The following is a 19,979-nucleotide window of genomic DNA, read 5'->3' as shown; positions in this document are numbered from 1 at the left end:
AGACTACCTAGAGGAGGCCGGCCAGTTGTACAGGCACATTCCGCACCGGGCAGGAAATGAGGATGTGGTGTCATGGAAGCTGTGTGTGTGGCAGCGCGTCATGGCCGAGAACCACGACATGCCGACGGCACGACATATGGGAAGTCGGAAGTCAATTGCGAGGGTGGCAGCCAGGTACCACTGGCCAGGAATGCACCGAGACATAAGAAGATACGTGCGGAACTGCGAGAGCAGCATGAAGTACAAGCCTAACCAGCTGCAAGCAGCCGGAAAAATACTGACCCAGGTGCCTGAAGAACCATGGGACACCGTGTGTGCGGTTTTTTTGGGCCCCTTGTCGAGGTCAAAGCACGGGAATTCGATGCTGCTGGTCCTGGTGGACAGGTTCTCCAAGTGTACCGAGATCGTTTCGATGCGTAGGGCAACCGAGACGCTACGAAAGGCTGTGCGAGAGCGAATAGTGGCCAGATTCGGGGTGCCATAAGTTATGATCACGGACAACGGAGTCCAATTCACGAGCAGGGCGTTCAAGAGGTTTTTGGAGGAGCTGGGTGTGAGACACCAGCTCACGGCTCCATATACTCCACAAGAAAACCCAACAGAAAGGGCCAACAGGACCGTGAAAACAATGATCGCGCAGTTTACTGGGGCCGATTAGAGGACATGGGACGAAAACTGGCCGGAGCTGCAGCTGGCAGTAAACACGAGTGTGGCGGAGACCATCGGATACTCGCCGGCATTTATAACGTAGGGAAGAGAACCAAGGCTCCCGAACGCATTGTTCGACGAACAGACGGCTGGAACGGGCAGGTGTACACAGACGCCGGCAGAAAACGCGGAAAAACTGAAGGAGATCTTCAAACTGGTGCGGAGGAATATGAAAAAAGCTGGGCAGGATCAGGCGCGCCACTATAATCTCCAAAGGAGGCCGTGGAAACCCAAGGTGGGAGAAACAGTATGGGCCAAAGAGCACCACCTGTCGAAAGCAGCCGAGGCTTCGCGGCGAAACTGGCACCAAGGTTCGACGGGCCTTTCAAAATAAAGAAATTCACGTCACCAGTAATTTGTGTATTGGAACACGCAACAACAAGGAAGGCGAAAACGGCTCATATTAGCGACTTGAAGCCGGGAAGCGCGGGCGCCGGCGGGCCAGAGGACACCAAGAGCGAGCAACAACAATAAAACCCTTTAGTGAAGCAGATGGGAAGACGATACATGTTATGGAAAAGTCGCAAGTCAAAAGTCATTCAAAACAAACACACACACAGGATATTCGGCCGGAAAACCGTTAACGGCTTTCGCATACAGTTGCGAATTCCGTGGGAGGCAGTTACACGGAGGAGAATCCCGTTGCCGGTACAGGCTCCGCGGAATAACGGCAGAAAGGAGCAGAGGGAAAACCGAGGTTTCGTCGCGGCGAAAAAAGCGAAAGTCGGTCTTTCAGAATCAAGTCGGCAGAATGGCAGCACGCGCAACAAGAAATAACCGGAAGGTGCGGGAGACCCGCACTGGGGAACAGCCCGGAACGATATAGAGTAGGGATGCTGATTCCTATCTCCAGCTTCTGGCGTCACCCCTGGTGTCGTGGGGATCCCCGGTTCAGGGGGATCCGGAGGAGGTGCCCGACATGGATCTGTCGGTGGAGGAGACGGTGGCCGAGGGGCCAACCCCGTACGAGTCCCTCTCGTCGGAGAGTGAGGAGGACGACGGGGGTGAGACTGTCACCCTCCGGGGTGACCCTCCGGGGTGTCCTCTAACGAGGACGAAGGAGGCCGGATCGCGAGGGCCAGGATGGCGTACCGCAGCGTGCGGCGGGCGACACAGGGCCAGGGGCGAATCCGCCTGGGAGACGCGATGCCGTCGCGGGACCTGGAGGAGTTGCGCGAGTTCGCGGACGCGCGGAACGCCACGCTGCGACGGTTCGAGCGGATGGTGGTGGAGCGGAAGGCAGCCGCCGCCAAGGCCGCGTGGCAGGAACGCCTAGCAGGGTGGCTGGAGGAGGAGGAGGCGCTGTGGGCACCACACCCACCGCCGCCGTTGCCGCAGCCGCCATTGCTGCAGCCACCGACACCACCGCCGTCGTCGCAGCCGAACCCACCACCGACGCCGCAGCAACAGGAGCAGCCGCAGCCGACGCCGCAGTCGCCGGTGCCACAACAACAACAGTTGCCGCAGCCACAGACGCCGGTGCCGTAGCCACAGCCGCCGTTGCCGTCGCCGCCGCCGGCGCAGCCGCAGCCACCACCACCACAACGCACGCCGACACCGCCGCCAGCACCGCCGACGCCGCCGCCATCGCGCACACCGACAACAGTCCTGGGACGTGGACAGGCGCACGTCGCGCAGACGCTGCGCTCGACCGGCATGGGCGGCCGCCGGTGGCACCAGCAGACGGTGACGTGGAGGTGGTCCGCCCCAGCGGAGGACACGCCGGAGGCCCGCGGGAAGAGGTGGTCGCGGTCGGTTGGAGGCCAGTCGAGCAGCGAGCGCGCGACCTGCGAGTACGCGTCCGGACGGAGGACGAAAGCCCGGCGGAGAACTCAGAGAAGGGTCCGTGGGTGTGGCCCGCACCGCCACCACCAAAACTTGCGTGGCAAGAATCGTGCCCCGAGGCTCGACAGCCTCCGCAGGAAGAAGTCGCTGAATGAGAAGCGGTGGAGGGAGCTAGAACGCGCGGAGTGGCCACCCCGGGTGGTCGAGGAGGCCGAGACCCAGGCGGGCAGACGGCATAAGGACCGCTGAGCCAAGCTGTTCATGCTGGACGGCCAGCGGTTCCGCCAAAGGTGCTTCGCGGCGGCGAAATAATGGTATACGTGCCCCAATAAAAGAGTTAACAATCGAGAGAATCACCGAGTTGATTGGGACAGAAAACTTCCGCAGCAGCCAAGGGCGGACGCGGGCCAGTCACGCGGGCCAGCAAACGGACGCGGGACCAGGCACGCGGGCCAGCAAACGGACGCGGGGCCAGGCACGCGAGGCTGCCGCAGGCGCGGAAACGAGTAGGGCAAACTGGCCTCCAGGGCGCTTGGGGTCCAGCGGAAGCAACCCGGAGTATGCAGGGGCATTCATCGTTGGATCCCCGCAGAAGGGCCTCCAGGGCGCTTGGGTCCAGGGCCAGCAACCCCGTAGCATCAAGGAGCATTTCATCGAGTGGGAGGAGATAGAAACAAAAGAGAGGATGAGTAAATATGGCGATTTATACGCAAAAAGCCGCAAACATACCTCCATTGAGCTGCAACTCCGATATCCACGTCCGTAAAGAACATCGGGATGGGGGCGCTACGATAATAGCGGTCGATCGAGGAGACACCAAAGCGGAGGACCGCCGGAAGCAACATCCTTTTCAAAACTTCCGAAGAAAGGGGGAGATGTGTGGAGTCTTAAAACTCCCCACAAATCCGGGTGCAGGAGATCGGCATGGCAACGAAGAAGACGACTGGAATGCGAGAGAAGTCAAGGGCGGACAGGTCAAACGGGAAAGTATGGACGTTGAACAAGCACAAAGAGGACGCACCGTAAAATAACGGAACCGCGCTGGACCTTGGACTCGAGCCAGCCAAGAGCGCAAAGGTAGATCGGTAACGGTGCGGACTTTGGACAAGCACAAAGAGGACGCACCGTGAACTAACGGGACATGTTTTGGACCTTGTACCCGAGCGAGCCGTGTGCAAAAAGGGAAATAACGAAATTCCCGCGGCCTATATAAGAGACGGCGCAGGCGCAGCTCGGGACAGTCAATGCCATGCAGCCACACAGTCGATCGGGAAAAGTACGCGGAGTACACAGACATTCAATAAGAAAGTTCACGGAGAGTCACACGGGCAGGCAGCCGGAACAGTGCGTGGAGAACTACGCAGTTAAGCGAACAAGTGAAAGTACAAGTGCGTCGAAGCGAGCATCCAGAGAGCATTTCCGCAAGCAAGGACCAGCGAAGGACAAGCGAACACCAGGACCTAGCGTGGTCAGAACGGGACGGTGGAGTCAGTGGTCGCAAAGGTGGTTCGGGGAGGAGCACAAGCTTGTCTCACGGACGATACACCCTGTCACCATAGCATTCTAAGCCCCAGCCGAGCCGGTACGGATCCGCCATCGAAAGCGACGCAAGACGACGAAGGAGCAACGACGCGCATCCGACGGCGAGGGTCACAGAATCCTCTTCAGCGAGTGTCACTGAATAAAGGTGGTTTAAATCTGAAACTCTGCCTTCTTCTTGATCGGGCAATCACACAAATCATAAATTTGGTGGGACGAACAAACAAACTCTCTGAGCTAGCCGTTGCAATTCGTAGCGAGCAGTAACTAAGAAAACAGTTCGTTAAAATTCTGATACACTTGAATTCACAGCCAGCATAATTTTGGTCCATCTTTTATCCTAATTCCACTGATTCTGTCCGGCGAACTGTGCTATCATTGTCTTTACAGTTCGGTTCTCTCCGTCGGATTCCCCTGCGGATTTTATGGTGCCGTATACTGCTGCTTTATCCCCATGTCGTTGAGGAACTTCTTGAAGGCCCGGGTCGTAAACTGTACGCCGTTGTCCGTAATCACCACTCCAAACGTCGCGACTATGCGTTCCCTAAACGCTTTCTGCAACGTGCGCAGTCCTCGTATTTTCGAACTTATCCCCTTGCGTCTCTCTGCATTCCTGGCCATTAATACCGGGCTGCCAATTGTCTTTTAAATGCCGACATGGCCGGCTGCTGGGGAATCGTGGTTTTCTCGCAGAACGGTTTTTCTAGTTGCCGCGGAACGCATAGATTCCAGGTCACCACATCTTCGTTCCCTGCTCTATGTGGAATCTGTCTGTAAAGGGTGCTCTCTTCCCATACATAGTCGGGAAACTTCTGAGGATGTGCCTTTATTTTCTTTCGCATTTCCGTGACCCAGTTGCACTATACTTTGGCCTCTGTACCCCGCGTTCTTAGCAGAGTCTTTGCTGTCGTGGCCACCGATTCAGCAGAGGATGCCTCTAACAAACGCATCTGCCACCATGTTTAATTGACCCTTTCTTTTTCTGGGTTTATTCTTAGGTTCGCGTTCTTCAAGCGGCGGAACATTTCCCTTAGGTTTCTTTTGTGTTCCTCTAGGGTGCGACCAATCACGATAAAGTCATCTTAGTACGCAAAGCCATGTGGCGACATTTCCGGTCCAATCACCCGGTCCAGTGCCCGTTAAAATTTGGACGACGCGTAGTCGGCATCATTCGCCATTGGAACAGCTCTTTCCCTGAAACCGTAGAAGCCGTGAACCCGTGATTTCATTCTTCCAAAGGTATTTGCCAATATCCATCCTTAAGGTCCTCGATTCTCCTCGAGCCACCTGCTTCTGGCCGGTATCTGGATTTCATGACCGGCACAGCTGACTTCCCGTCTTGCGTGAGAAAATTCCATCGCAGCACCAACGCATCCACTACTCCTGGTAGTATCAGTAGGTTCATGTAAATACATGTGTTGCCGAATTCGAATCCTATCTCGAGCTGTGCATTGACTTCGCCGCACCTTCGATCTGCCAACCTAACCTGCCGACGTATCCTTGTAATAGTTTCACGGGCAGTTGGCAAAGCTTGTCCACCAGTTCTTCGCGTATGAAGCTTGCTGTTGCCCCGGTACGTGTCCCCACCAACCGTCACCCTTGCGGGCAACTGCTGCTTCTCTTCGATTAACTTGCCAGTTAGTTTGGAGAGGCAGCACCTTGCGACCCCGGCTTGCCTCTCTGCGGCTGAGATCGCTGGCCATTTTCCGCTCTTTGGCAGCATTCCATACTTCTGATTTGTACTCTTCCGCACATCCAGCAGTCTCTGGCTTCGGCAGCCTCTGGCCCAATGGCCATGTCCACCGCACCTGCGACATGCTTCTTGGGGATTAGCAATATGGGTTTGGCTCTGAACCGAGTTGTCCCGGCGGTCGTTCCATTGTGTCTCTGGGTGGTGACTGGCGGCTTCCACAAGGTTGTGTTCTGTCGCCTGGACTGGACCGATTTAGATTGTGTCCACTGTTCCTGGGCCCGTGAGCCTAATTCGCCTGCGTCCTCACACCTTCTACACGTGACGTGTGTTGCGGCCGGGGCTTTGTTTCGGCTCATTTGCAAGTTTCGCAAAGTATCACCTATGTTTTGAAACTCTTTATAAACTCGACCCAAGTCCTCCAGTGTCTGTTATTGGAGATGAAGCATTTTAGAGCCTTTCCCTGCGTCAATTGCTCGGGGAATCAAGTTCAGTTCCGATCCGTACGTGTTTGTTACGTATATGTTGTAGTATGCGCATATGTAATATTAAGAACATTAAAATACAATAAGCATACAAACGCATAGCAGCACTTTGTTTCTATGTTTATGTCAATAAACTCCAAGACGGATGTAACATGATCGTCCACTTGAAGGCTACAAAGTATAAGTGGATGGTCAGCATTCCCACGCCGACCAAATGTACAATACATATGTGCATAACTCACTCTCGCGATAAGCATAGATATATAAGATATACATAAGAGAGCCGCTCCGCTGCTGGCGTATCCGGCAGCGCAGCTACGCGGTTTAGGCTTAGCCGAAATATACTTAAGATCGAATATGCAGGTACTAGTGAACCGTTGAACGGGCAGAACCATTTCTGCCCAAAAAAGAAATCTTAATAAAGAATAAAAACTTATCACAACACCAAACCTATTACTTGTGGCATTCACTACATGGCGACCGTGACAGTCGTCCAACGTTGGATACACTAATGGAAAAGCACAAATACGTTGGACACTGATGAAACTGATGGAACCGCAATTCAACTGAGAACGAATCTGAGTGAGTAGAGTTGTATTGAGATATGGGAAAACACCGTGGCGGTTTAAAGACCAAGTTAAACAAAAGTGTAGCCCACGTCAACAACGTCAACAAACGCCACCGGTTTGGTCGAAAGCTCTAAAGCTACATGCAGAGCTAGACCACTTGCTGCAATACCAGCAAGAATTGAAAACCCAAAAACTCGAGAAAACTCGAGAAAAATACAAAAAATATAACAGTCATTAATGAAGTTCCAAAACCGACAGCATGTCCAGTACCAGCACCGGCACTAACAAAGCCTAAGAAGACCTGCCCACAGGACTGCGAAGGAGTCTGGAGTCCTCACTGCCTGGGGACTTGTGAGCAGCCCTCAATATCATCAGCAGCCAAGATATAGACAGCAGCGAGGGAGTGTCAGCGTGCCACCCCCGGCGACGCACAGCTGACACTAGTAGATCAACATCATCAGCAGCCCAGATATAGACAGCAGCGAGGGAGTGTCAGCGTGCCACCCCCGGCGACGCCCAGCTGACACCGGCAGATCAACAACATCAGCAGCAGTAAAAAAACTAAAATATATTAATTATATAAAAAAAAAATTTGTAAAACACATTGTAAAATGGAGCATATACTATTATGCCCTGTTAACCCAATATGGCCCGTGAAGCCATATCTAGAATCAGGCAGGCAATGATGTAAAACATAATCAATTTTGCTAACACGCTCAAATTTGGGAAGGAAATAATTACAAATATAAATGTCCATAGAGACAAATAGAATAAGCAAAACAGAAATAATATATCAAAATAAAGAAAATTTTTTACAAAACTGAAGAATTTAATTAGTTTATTAAAATATTGGTAGAACTTGGTGGCAAGAATAATTAGTTAATTTCGGAACGACAACGAAAAAATGCGTTTGCTCGTGTTGAATTCAATTTTACGACTTCCTCTATTTAACATATGTGTTCTTAGGCCTAGCTTAACAGAGGTTGGCGAAGACGGGGCGAATTCGCAAAGAGCGAGAGAGAACTTTATTATGCTCCCGCCTTCGCCCTAAACTAACTTACACTAGACTTCAACATTTTTCTACTTCACATAAGTAAACAATGAAATATGAGTTCCGCCAACACCGGCCCCGTTGAACGCCTCCACGGCATCAAAAAATCGGCAGCGGCGCCTCCAATAGTCCGCCCATGTGCGGAGCCCGAGGGGGTGTGAACGCAAATTCACATCCGCTTTTTGATGCAAACTCGCGAATTGCGTCCGCCTGCTCCTCGATCCGATCGCGAAGAGCCAGGAAGTGGCGACTCGCTCCGACGAAGTTCGTCGCGTTGTCGCAATGCACCGTCTGCGGACATCCTCGTCGACCAATGAATCTTTGAAAAGCCAATTGAAAAGAATCAGTACTTAGATCTGAGACAATATCTAAGTGAACCGCCTTGGACGCAAAACAAAAAAATAAGGCAATGTAGGCCTTCCTCGAATTTTTAATGTCGTATAGACAGGGCCACAAAAATCAACGCCACATATCGCAAATGGGCGGAGAGCACGGAGTCTATCTGCGGGTAGATTTCCTGAGCGTTTACGGTCCAAATACGCTGTCGTAGGATGCTCACAAGTGCTCGAGGGCCGACATGAAAATTGGAATGGTGCAAATACCGGACGTAACTCTGCACAAACTGAGAGCGTTTCGTCAACAGCAAGGGAAACTTGGCATCATATGATATAGGAGCGTTAGCTAGTCGCCCCCCAACTCGCAACAACGAAAAGTTGCACCAAGTGCCTGTATCCTCATGGATGAATGGGTTCAATCGCTGAAGACTTGGGCCGACCTTGGAGCCTTTACGAACCTTTTCCATTTCTTCTTGATACTCGTGCTTTTGTACTATTTCGATAATCTTATGAAACGCTTCATTATATTCAGTCGGTGACAGAGTTTCTTCGAAAACTATACTCTTGTCTTAGCATTTTCTTATAAAGCGGAACATATAAGCGAACACTCTAAGCAGTTTGAGGTGTGACGAAAACCCCTCGATGACATCCAGAAAAGCGGAAGTTTGCACAGCAGCGGTCAGCCCGACCACAGTCTTCCTAGCTTCCTGACGCAAGACTTCCTCAACCGGCTCGAAATGCGAATTTTTAAGCCAGTTTTCTTCTTCGTCCTTCAGAAATGGTTGGCCAGTGAACCAGATCGACTGCCCTATCTCGTCGACGCCACAACCTCTCGAAACGATATCTGCTGGGCTCTGCTTTGTGAGAACATGCCGCCATGTAGCTTCTCCTGACCATTCTTGAATCTCCGCTACCCTGTTCGAAACGAATGTCGACAACGAAGATGGATGACATCGAATCCAGTGATGTGTAACTTCAGAGTCCGACCAGTATACAATTCGTTCGTTAGGGACTTTTAATAAGGGTTTGATTCTGTGGCAGAGCTCTGCGAGAAGGTGAGCGGCACATAACTCAAGCGTTGGTAGCGTTTTGGTCTTGAGCGGCGCTACTTTTGACTTTGAAGTCAACAACGATAGTTTAAAACCTTCGGCAGTTTTGCTACGAATATAGACGCAAGCTCCATAAGCTCTGATGGAGGCGTCGGAATCGATATCTCATCCAGTTGAGACAGAGTGCTTTTTAGCATATCCCAAGCTGTTTCCAAATGCATCGGACTTGACCCATCCCAATCTAACTTATTAAGCCAGTACCTGCAATAGGATCTTTCCTTTAATCACAATGGGACTTAACAAGCCCAGGGGGTCAAACAGCTTCGATGTCACCGTTTTGTCGCTCGGAGAACCATAACAGAAGTGTCAATTTTGAACTTGAAGGCATCTTCGCTAGGCAACCACGATATTCCTAACGCCTTAGTTGACTCTGAATCCGAGATAGGTATCGACTTAACTGTGCTCTCAGATGCAGTGACCTCAGGTGAGTTTGAAAACCACTTTGTCCATTCAAAACCTGCTGTTTGAAGAACCTGAGACACTTCAGACTTAATTGTCTTTAGCTCCTCTACGCATGCAGCACCAGTTAGCATGTCATCGACGTAAAAATCGAATCCAATTACGTCGGCAGCTCTAGGGAATGAACATTTAGCAGATTCATTTAACCTCTTTAAACACCGAATAGCCAGAAATGGGGCTGGTCCAGTACTATATGTGACGGTGTTGAGCTTGAATAATCTCAAGGATTCAGAAGGGGTCTCTCCTCCACACTATGAGTTGAAACTTCCTATCCGCTTCATTAACCATTACTTGGCGATACATCTTTTTTACATCGGCAGTCAGGGCATACCTGTGTAGCCGGAAGCGGAGTAGAGTGGAGTACAACTCTTCTTGAATTGTCGGCCCCACCATCAGGATGTCGTTTAAGGCCACCTGAGACGATGTTTGGCAGGACGCATCGAACACGACGCGCAACTTTGTTGACGTACCCTGGGGTCTGAACACGCATTAATGGGGAATGACATAATGTGGAGTGGAAGGGATTTTGTTGTCTGTAGGCGACATATGACCTAGGGCGAGATATTCTTCCATGAATTCCAAGTACATGGTCTTCAAGTTAGGATCTCGAGACAACCTTCGCTCAAGCGACAAAAACCGCCGTTTTGCAACCTCGAAGGAGTTGCCTAATCCATTTGGATCAGATTTAAACGGCAGCCTAACTTCAAACCGACCTGATGGCAATACCTGAGTAGTCTTCCTATAATGGTCCTCACATAACTTGTGCTCAGGCGACAGAATTTTCTTTGGATTTGGCATTTCCTCCAGCGACCAAAATTTCTGTAGTGTGCTGTCAATCGATACTAAAGGTTCTTCACTACAACTGAAACTATTCACAACTTGTTTCGGGACTGCAGACTTGTATCTGCCCGAAACAACCCAACCAAGAAGGGTCTTTTGTAGAGTTGGATAGTCAGGACCTTGTCTAGTTTGACCAACAGCTAGCAATTTGAAAAATGATTCTGCTCCTATCAACATATCAATTTTTTGTGACTTGTAGAAATATGGGTCTGCTAATGGTAGGTTCTTCGGGATCTTCCAATCACTGACGTTCACCGACTGATCAGGATGGTAAACGGAGATCGACTTTAAGATCCAGAAATCGAACGAGAACTCACTACCATTTATTCGCGACTTCACTACTGTGTGTACCTTTTTTTTGACTTGAGAATTGGACTCGCCAATACCAAGTAAGTTGATACACGACTCCTCTCTACGAATCTGTAAGCGGTTCGCCAGTTCTTCTGTTATAAAATTCGTTTGAGACCCAGAGTCCAGCAGAGCTCGGGCCAAAACGTATTCTCCGTTTTTCGTACGGACGCTTACGATTCACGTAGCCAAAATCACCCTGTGCAAGGACGTGGCATGCATAACATGTGACGTGGAAGGCTGATCTTGGTTAAAAGTAGGAGACATGGTCTCTGGCGGGGGTGGCAACGCTAAACTGTTCTCAGGCACTGTATATCTATGAAGCAGAATATGGTGTGAGCGGTCACAAACTTGACACTTTTTGCCTTTGCATTTCGAAACAGTATGGCCTTTTCGCAGACAATTGATACATAAGGAGGCAGACTTAACAAACTCGAACCTTTGCATTACAGAGAGACGCCCAAACGGGCTACAATTCTGTAGCAAATGATCTGCTGCATTGCAATAGCTACAAGTTTGCTGAGGCTTGCTGTTGGAGGAACACGAGAATGAGCTACGATTATGTGGCTTGCTCGACACAATTTAATCTTGCTTCGGCTTTGTCGATTCTTCAGCTGATAAATCAGCGATTTAACATTTTTTCAAAATCGGCCCAAAGCGGCAAAGTCTCATAATCGAGCTGTTCCTCCCATTTTTGTTTGGTCACTGGGTCGACTCTATTCAATACCAAATATATCAACATTGCATTCGAAATTTTTGTATCATCTCCTATCGATAACAGAGAACCATATATCGAAGAAACAGTATCGATAAGGTTTCTCAAGGAGGAAACGGACTGATGCGATATTTTAGGAAGCCTAAACAATGTTGATATATTATTCATAAAGATGAGGCATTCGTTATCGTAAACCTTTTTATACCCGTTACTCGTAGAGTAAAAGGGTATACTAGATTCGTTGAAAAGTATGTAACAGGCAGAAGGAAGCGTTTCCGACCATATAAAGTATATATATTCTTGATCAGGATCAGTAGCCGAGTCGATCTGGCCATGTCCGTCTTTCCGTCCGTCTGTCTGTCCGTCTGTCCGTCTGTCTGTCCGTCTGTCCGTCTGTCTGTCCGTCCGTATGAACGTCGAGATCTCAGGAACTACAAAAGCTAGAAAGTTGAGATTAAGCATACAGATTCCAGGGACATAGACGCAGCGCAAGTTTGTCGATTCATGTTGCCACACCCACTCTAACGCCCACAAACCGCCTAAAACTGCCACGCCCACACTTTTGAAAAAGGTTTTGATATTTTTTCATTTTTGTATTAGTCTTGTAAATTTCTATCGATTTGCCAAAAAACTTTTTGCCACGCCCACTCTAACGCCCACAAACCGCCAAAAACTCTCCTTTGCACTTCCACTAGCTGAGTAACGGGTATCAGATAGTCGGGGAACTCGACTATAGCGTTCTCTCTTGTTTAAACTGGCTAGTACCTTTTCGTAATTGCTCTCGGTGACTTGGTAAGCTTTAATTGTTCCTAAAGCTTCTCCAGAGAGACATGAAATTAAATGGTTAAATTTTTCGATAACTGGAATGCTGGCGTCTTTATGAACCAAAGTTTCGAAAAGGCTGATGAAATTTTTGAACTCCAAATAATCTCCACTGAATTTTGGCAATGCCAAATTCGGAAGTCGCGCACGAGTTGGAGCTACAGCAGCTGATCCCGTAGCTTCGCTGACGCTTGCTACCTTCAAGGCAGACAACAGGGACATTATTTTGGCCTTGGTCACTATACAAAGCTCTTGCAACTCGTTGCCAAATTCATCGCTACAATCTATGTCTTCTATCTGTTCTTGTAATTGATTTGCCTTACTAATTGAAGCATTTAAGTTTTCTAGTCGACATTTCCATTCTTCCTCTAATAGCGGAATCGATCCCGTTTCTAATCGCTCATTTAATCGGCGAATTGTTCTGAACCGACTTTGGAGCTTGCTTTTCAGCTCTTCCAGAACAGATTTATTTTTGGTTTCTAGGCTCATTTTGAATTAAATATTTAAATTAATTAAATAAAATTAATTACATTTTATTTCCGAATTAAATAAATAAATGGCCGAAACAAATTATCTCAAATCAGACCGACAATATAATTTAATAACCTTCGAATCAATAATTAGAAATTTATTAAACCAAAAAAATAGGTTATTTTTAATTTCATAAATTATTAATTTATTGTTCGAAATGTATATTAAATATTTTTCTGATGAGAACAACGAAAACAAATTATTTAAATTGAAATTCAAGTCACGCAGTATCAATTAATAGTGGGTGCGAAATGACGCCGAAAAGGGTATACCCGCAGAATACAGGGTAGAGCGTCACTTGACGGTCCGCTAATCTAAGCGCGCCAACGAACAAGGGCCGAACAACAACAACGCAGGTAGCGGTGCAAAAGCGAAGCGAAAACGAAAAGTTCACCGCTGCAGCTGCTAGTATATAAGGCTGTCTGTGTATTAGTGCGCAAGCTTGGATTAACTTCCCAACTATTAATGCGAGTTTCAACGAACGAGAGGGGGAAGGGGGGGCGACAGTGATTGCAATAATACAGTACAAAATAATAAATAAATGTTGCGTCCAAAGCGGTTCAATATTTGTATGTGTATTTATTTTATAAATTTATTCAATAAATTGAATAATTTGCATGCAATCTAGCCCTACTATATTGATACGTACATATGTGCCAAGAACTGAAAGCGAGGTGCAATCTTCCAGCACAAGACAATAAACATTAAATTTGTCTATAACTCTAGCTTTCAATTTTTTGCACAAATACCTCTGATTTCCGAATGCTAATTTTAGCGGCCACTTTCCTTAAAAGTTCCCTCGGTGGTGGCGGCAATTCCGGAAGCAGGGTATTTCGCGACCGCCACGGAATATGTTTAGATTTTAATTATTGTTTAAACACAATAACGCGTCTCGGGCAACAATATTATTTATTTATTTATTACACTCAAAAAAAAGAAGAACAATTTTTTATTTTTTCACTTTTATATATTATATATATATTATTATATATTATATGTGTCACTGTCACTGTAATTTGTTTAAACTAATTCTTGTCCACCCAGGGGCGCCAAGAAGAATTTAATTAGTTTATTAAAATATTGGTAGAACTTGGTGGCAAGAATAATTAGCTAATTTCGGAACGACAACGAAAAAATGCGTTTGCTCGTGTTGAATTCAATTTTACGACTTCCTCTATTTAACATATGTGTTCTTAGGCCTAGCTTAACAGAGGTTGGCGAAGACGGGGCGAATTCGCAAAGAGCGAGAGAGAACTTTATTATGCTCCCGCCTTCGCCCTAAACTAACTTACACTAGACTTCAACATTTTTCTACTTCACATAAGTAAACAATGAAATATGAGTTCCGCCAACACCGGCCCCGTTGAACGCCTCCACGGCATCAAAAAATCGGCAGCGGCGCCTCCAATAGTCCGCCCATGTGCGGAGCCCGAGGGGGTGTGAACGCAAATTCACATCCGCTTTTTGATGCAAACTCGCGAATTGCGTCCGCCTGCTCCTCGATCCGATCGCGAAGAGCCAGGAAGTGGCGACTCGCTCCGACGAAGTTCGTCGCGTTGTCGCAATGCACCGTCTGCGGACATCCTCGTCGACCAATGAATCTTTGAAAAGCCAATTGAAAAGAATCAGTACTTAGATCTGAGACAATATCTAAGTGAACCGCCTTGGACGCAAAACAAAAAAATAAGGCAATGTAGGCCTTCCTCGAATTTTTAATGTCGTATAGACAGGGCCACAAAAATCAACGCCACATATCGCAAATGGGCGGAGAGCACGGAGTCCATCTGCGGGTAGATTTCCTGAGCGTTTACGGTCCAAATACGCTGTCGTAGGATGCTCACAAGTGCTCGAGGGCCGACATGAAAATTGGAATGGTGCAAATACCGGACGTAACTCTGCACAAACTGAGAGCGTTTCGTCAACAGCAAGGGAAACTTGGCATCATATGATATAGGAGCGTTAGCTAGTCGCCCCCCAACTCGCAACAACGAAAAGTTGCACCAAGTGCCTGTATCCTCATGGATGAATGGGTTCAATCGCTGAAGACTTGGGCCGACCTTGGAGCCTTTACGAACCTTTTCCATTTCTTCTTGATACTCGTGCTTTTGTACTATTTCGATAATCTTATGAAACGCTTCATTATATTCAGTCGGTGACAGAGTTTCTTCGAAAACTATACTCTTGTCTTAGCATTTTCTTATAAAGCGGAACATATAAGCGAACACTCTAAGCAGTTTGAGGTGTGACGAAAACCCCTCGATGACATCCAGAAAAGCGGAAGTTTGCACAGCAGCGGTCAGCCCGACCACAGTCTTCCTAGCTTCCTGACGCAAGACTTCCTCAACCGGCTCGAAATGCGAATTTTTAAGCCAGTTTTCTTCTTCGTCCTTCAGAAATGGTGGGCCAGTGAACCAGATCGACTGCCCTATCTCGTCGACGCCACAACCTCTCGAAACGATATCTGCTGGGCTCTGCTTTGTGAGAACATGCCGCCATGTAGCTTCTCCTGACCATTCTTGAATCTCCGCTACCCTGTTCGAAACGAATGTCGACAACGAAGATGGATGACATCGAATCCAGTGATGTGTAACTTCAGAGTCCGACCAGTATACAATTCGTTCGTTAGGGACTTTTAATAAGGGTTTGATTCTGTGGCAGAGCTCTGCGAGAAGGTGAGCGGCACATAACTCAAGCGTTGGTAGCGTTTTGGTCTTGAGCGGCGCTACTTTTGACTTTGAAGTCACCAACGATAATTTAAAACCTTCGGCAGTTTTGCTACGAATATAGACGCAAGCTCCATAAGCTCTGATGGAGGCGTCGGAATCGATATCTCATCCAGTTGAGACAGAGTGCTTTTTAGCATATCCCAAGCTGTTTCCAAATGCATCGGACTTGACCCATCCCAATCTAACTTATTAAGCCAGTACCTGCAATAGGATCTTTCCTTTAATCACAATGGGACTTAACAAGCCCAGGGGGTCAAACAGCTTCGATGTCACCGTTTTGTCGCTCGGAGAACCATAACAGAAGTGTCAATTTTGAACTTGAAGGCATCTTCGCTAGGCAACCACGATATTCCTAACGCCTTAGTTGACTCTGAATCCGAGATAGGTATCGACTTAACTGTGCTCTCAGATGCAGTGACCTCAGGTGAGTTTGAAAACCACTTTGTCCATTCAAAACCTGCTGTTTGAAGAACCTGAGACACTTCAGACTTAATTGTCTTTAGCTCCTCTACGCATGCAGCACCAGTTAGCATGTCATCGACGTAAAAATCGAATCCAATTACGTCGGCAGCTCTAGGGAATGAACATTTAGCAGATTCACTTAACCTCTTTAAACACCGAATAGCCAGAAATGGGGCTGGTCCAGTACTATATGTGACGGTGTTGAGCTTGAATAATCTCAAGGATTCAGAAGGGGTCTCTCCTCCACACTATGAGTTGAAACTTCCTATCCGCTTCATTAACCATTACTTGGCGATACATCTTTTTTACATCGGCAGTCAGGGCATACCTGTGTAGCCGGAAGCGGAGTAGAGTGGAGTACAACTCTTCTTGAATTGTCGGCCCCACCATCAGGATGTCGTTTAAGGCCACCTGAGACGATGTTTGGCAGGACGCATCGAACACGACGCGCAACTTTGTTGACGTACCCTGGGGTCTGAACACGCATTAATGGGGAATGACATAATGTGGAGTGGAAGGGATTTTGTTGTCTGTAGGCGACATATGACCTAGGGCGAGATATTCTTCCATGAATTCCAAGTACATGGTCTTCAAGTTAGGATCTCGAGACAACCTTCGCTCAAGCGACAAAAACCGCCGTTTTGCAACCTCGAAGGAGTTGCCTAATCCATTTGGATCAGATTTAAACGGCAGCCTAACTTCAAACCGACCTGATGGCAATACCTGAGTAGTCTTCCTATAATGGTCCTCACATAACTTGTGCTCAGGCGACAGAATTTTCTTTGGATTTGGCATTTCCTCCAGCGACCAAAATTTCTGTAGTGTGCTGTCAATCGATACTAAAGGTTCTTCACTACAACTGAAACTATTCACAACTTGTTTCGGGACTGCAGACTTGTATCTGCCCGAAACAACCCAACCAAGAAGGGTCTTTTGTAGAGTTGGATAGTCAGGACCTTGTCTAGTTTGACCAACAGCTAGCAATTTGAAAAATGATTCTGCTCCTATCAACATATCAATTTTTTGTGACTTGTAGAAATATGGGTCTGCTAATGGTAGGTTCTTCGGGATCTTCCAATCACTGACGTTCACCGACTGATCAGGATGGTAAACGGAGATCGACTTTAAGATCCAGAAATCGAACGAGAACTCACTACCATTTATTCGCGACTTCACTACTGTGTGTACCTTTTTTTTGACTTGAGAATTGGACTCGCCAATACCAAGTAAGTTGATACACGACTCCTCTCTACGAATCTGTAAGCGGTTCGCCAGTTCTTCTGTTATAAAATTCGTTTGAGACCCAGAGTCCAGCAGAGCTCGGGCCAAAACGTATTCTCCGTTTTTCGTACGGACGCTTACGATTCACGTAGCCAAAATCACCCTGTGCAAGGACGTGGCATGCATAACATGTGACGTGGAAGGCTGATCTTGGTTAAAAGTAGGAGACATGGTCTCTGGCGGGGGTGGCAACGCTAAACTGTTCTCAGGCACTGTATATCTATGAAGCAGAATATGGTGTGAGCGGTCACAAACTTGACACTTTTTGCCTTTGCATTTCGAAACAGTATGGCCTTTTCGCAGACAATTGATACATAAGGAGGCAGACTTAACAAACTCGAACCTTTGCATTACAGAGAGACGCCCAAACGGGCTACAATTCTGTAGCAAATGATCTGCTGCATTGCAATAGCTACAAGTTTGCTGAGGCTTGCTGTTGGAGGAACACGAGAATGAGCTACGATTATGTGGCTTGCTCGACACAATTTAATCTTGCTTCGGCTTTGTCGATTCTTCAGCTGATAAATCAGCGATTTAACATTTTTTCAAAATCGGCCCAAAGCGGCAAAGTCTCATAATCGAGCTGTTCCTCCCATTTTTGTTTGGTCACTGGGTCGACTCTATTCAATACCAAATATATCAACATTGCATTCGAAATTTTTGTATCATCTCCTATCGATAACAGAGAACCATATATCGAAGAAACAGTATCGATAAGGTTTCTCAAGGAGGAAACGGACTGATGCGATATTTTAGGAAGCCTAAACAATGTTGATATATTATTCATAAAGATGAGGCATTCGTTATCGTAAACCTTTTTATACCCGTTACTCGTAGAGTAAAAGGGTATACTAGATTCGTTGAAAAGTATGTAACAGGCAGAAGGAAGCGTTTCCGACCATATAAAGTATATATATTCTTGATCAGGATCAGTAGCCGAGTCGATCTGGCCATGTCCGTCTGTCCGTCCGTCTGTCTGTCCGTCTGTCCGTCTGTCTGTCCGTCTGTCCGTCTGTCTGTCCGTCCGTATGAACGTCGAGATCTCAGGAACTACAAAAGCTAGAAAGTTGAGATTAAGCATACAGATTCCAGGGACATAGACGCAGCGCAAGTTTGTCGATTCATGTTGCCACACCCACTCTAACGCCCACAAACCGCCTAAAACTGCCACGCCCACACTTTTGAAAAAGGTTTTGATATTTTTTCATTTTTGTATTAGTCTTGTAAATTTCTATCGATTTGCCAAAAAACTTTTTGCCAAAAACTCTCCTTTGCACTTCCACTAGCTGAGTAACGGGTATCAGATAGTCGGGGAACTCGACTATAGCGTTCTCTCTTGTTTAAACTGGCTAGTACCTTTTCGTAATTGCTCTCGGTGACTTGGTAAGCTTTAATTGTTCCTAAAGCTTCTCCAGAGAGACATGAAATTAAATGGTTAAATTTTTCGATAACTGGAATGCTGGCGTCTTTATGAACCAAAGTTTCGAAAAGGCTGATGAAATTTTTGAACTCCGAATAATCTCCACTGAATTTTGGCAATGCCAAATTCGGAAGTCGCGCACGAGTTGGAGCTACAGCAGCTGATCCCGGAGCTTCGCTGACGCTTGCTACCTTCAAGGCAGACAACAGGGACATTATTTTGGCCTTGGTCACTATACAAAGCTCTTGCAACTCGTTGCCAAATTCATCGCTACAATCTATGTCTTCTATCTGTTCTTGTAATTGATTTGCCTTACTAATTGAAGCATTTAAGTTTTCTAGTCGACATTTCCATTCTTCCTCTAATAGCGGAATCGATCCCGTTTCTAATCGCTCATTTAATCGGCGAATTGTTCTGAACCGACTTTGGAGCTTGCTTTTCAGCTCTTCCAGAACAGATTTATTTTTGGTTTCTAGGCTCATTTTGAATTAAATATTTAAATTAATTAAATAAAATTAATTACATTTTATTTCCGAATTAAATAAATAAATGGCCGAAACAAATTATCTCAAATCAGACCGACAATATAATTTAATAACCTTCGAATCAATAATTAGAAATTTATTAAACCAAAAAAATAGGTTATTTTTAATTTCATAAATTATTAATTTATTGTTCGAAATGTATATTAAATATTTTTCTGATGAGAACAACGAAAACAAATTATTTAAATTGAAATTCAAGTCACGCAGTATCAATTAATAGTGGGTGCGAAATGACGCCGAAAAGGGTATACCCGCAGAATACAGGGTAGAGCGTCACTTGACGGTCCGCTAATCTAAGCGCGCCAACGAACAAGGGCCGAACAACAAAAACGCAGGTAGCGGTGCAAAAGCGAAGCGAAAACGAAAAGTTCACCGCTGCAGCTGCTAGTATATAAGGCTGTCTGTGTATTAGTGCGCAAGCTTGGATTAACTTCCCAACTATTAATGCGAGTTTCAACGAACGAGAGGGGGAAGGGGGGGCGACAGTGATTGCAATAATACAGTACAAAATAATAAATAAATGTTGCGTCCAAAGCGGTTCAATATTTGTATGTGTATT

The 19,979-nt window shown here is 46.9% G+C and overlaps 1 protein-coding gene across 1 annotated transcript; it reads left to right on the top strand.

Moving 5' to 3' along the window:
- Positions 1-1,459: 1,459 nt before the first annotated feature.
- LOC122625515 (glycine-rich protein 1-like) lies at positions 1,460-2,648 on the top strand. Its single transcript, XM_043805609.1, has 3 exons — positions 1,460-1,492; positions 1,562-1,694; positions 1,762-2,648. The coding sequence occupies exons 1-3, from the start codon at positions 1,460-1,462 to the stop codon at positions 2,646-2,648; spliced, it is 1,053 nt and encodes a 350-aa protein (XP_043661544.1).
- The last annotated feature ends 17,331 nt before the right edge of the window (positions 2,649-19,979 follow it).

Source organism: Drosophila teissieri, unplaced genomic scaffold (assembly GCF_016746235.2).
Source record: "Drosophila teissieri strain GT53w unplaced genomic scaffold, Prin_Dtei_1.1 Segkk118_quiver_pilon_scaf, whole genome shotgun sequence".
Lineage (NCBI taxonomy): Eukaryota > Metazoa > Arthropoda > Insecta > Diptera > Drosophilidae > Drosophila > Drosophila teissieri.
The sequence above is the reverse complement of the archived record's forward strand: the minus strand, read 5'-3'. Positions and strand labels throughout refer to the sequence as shown.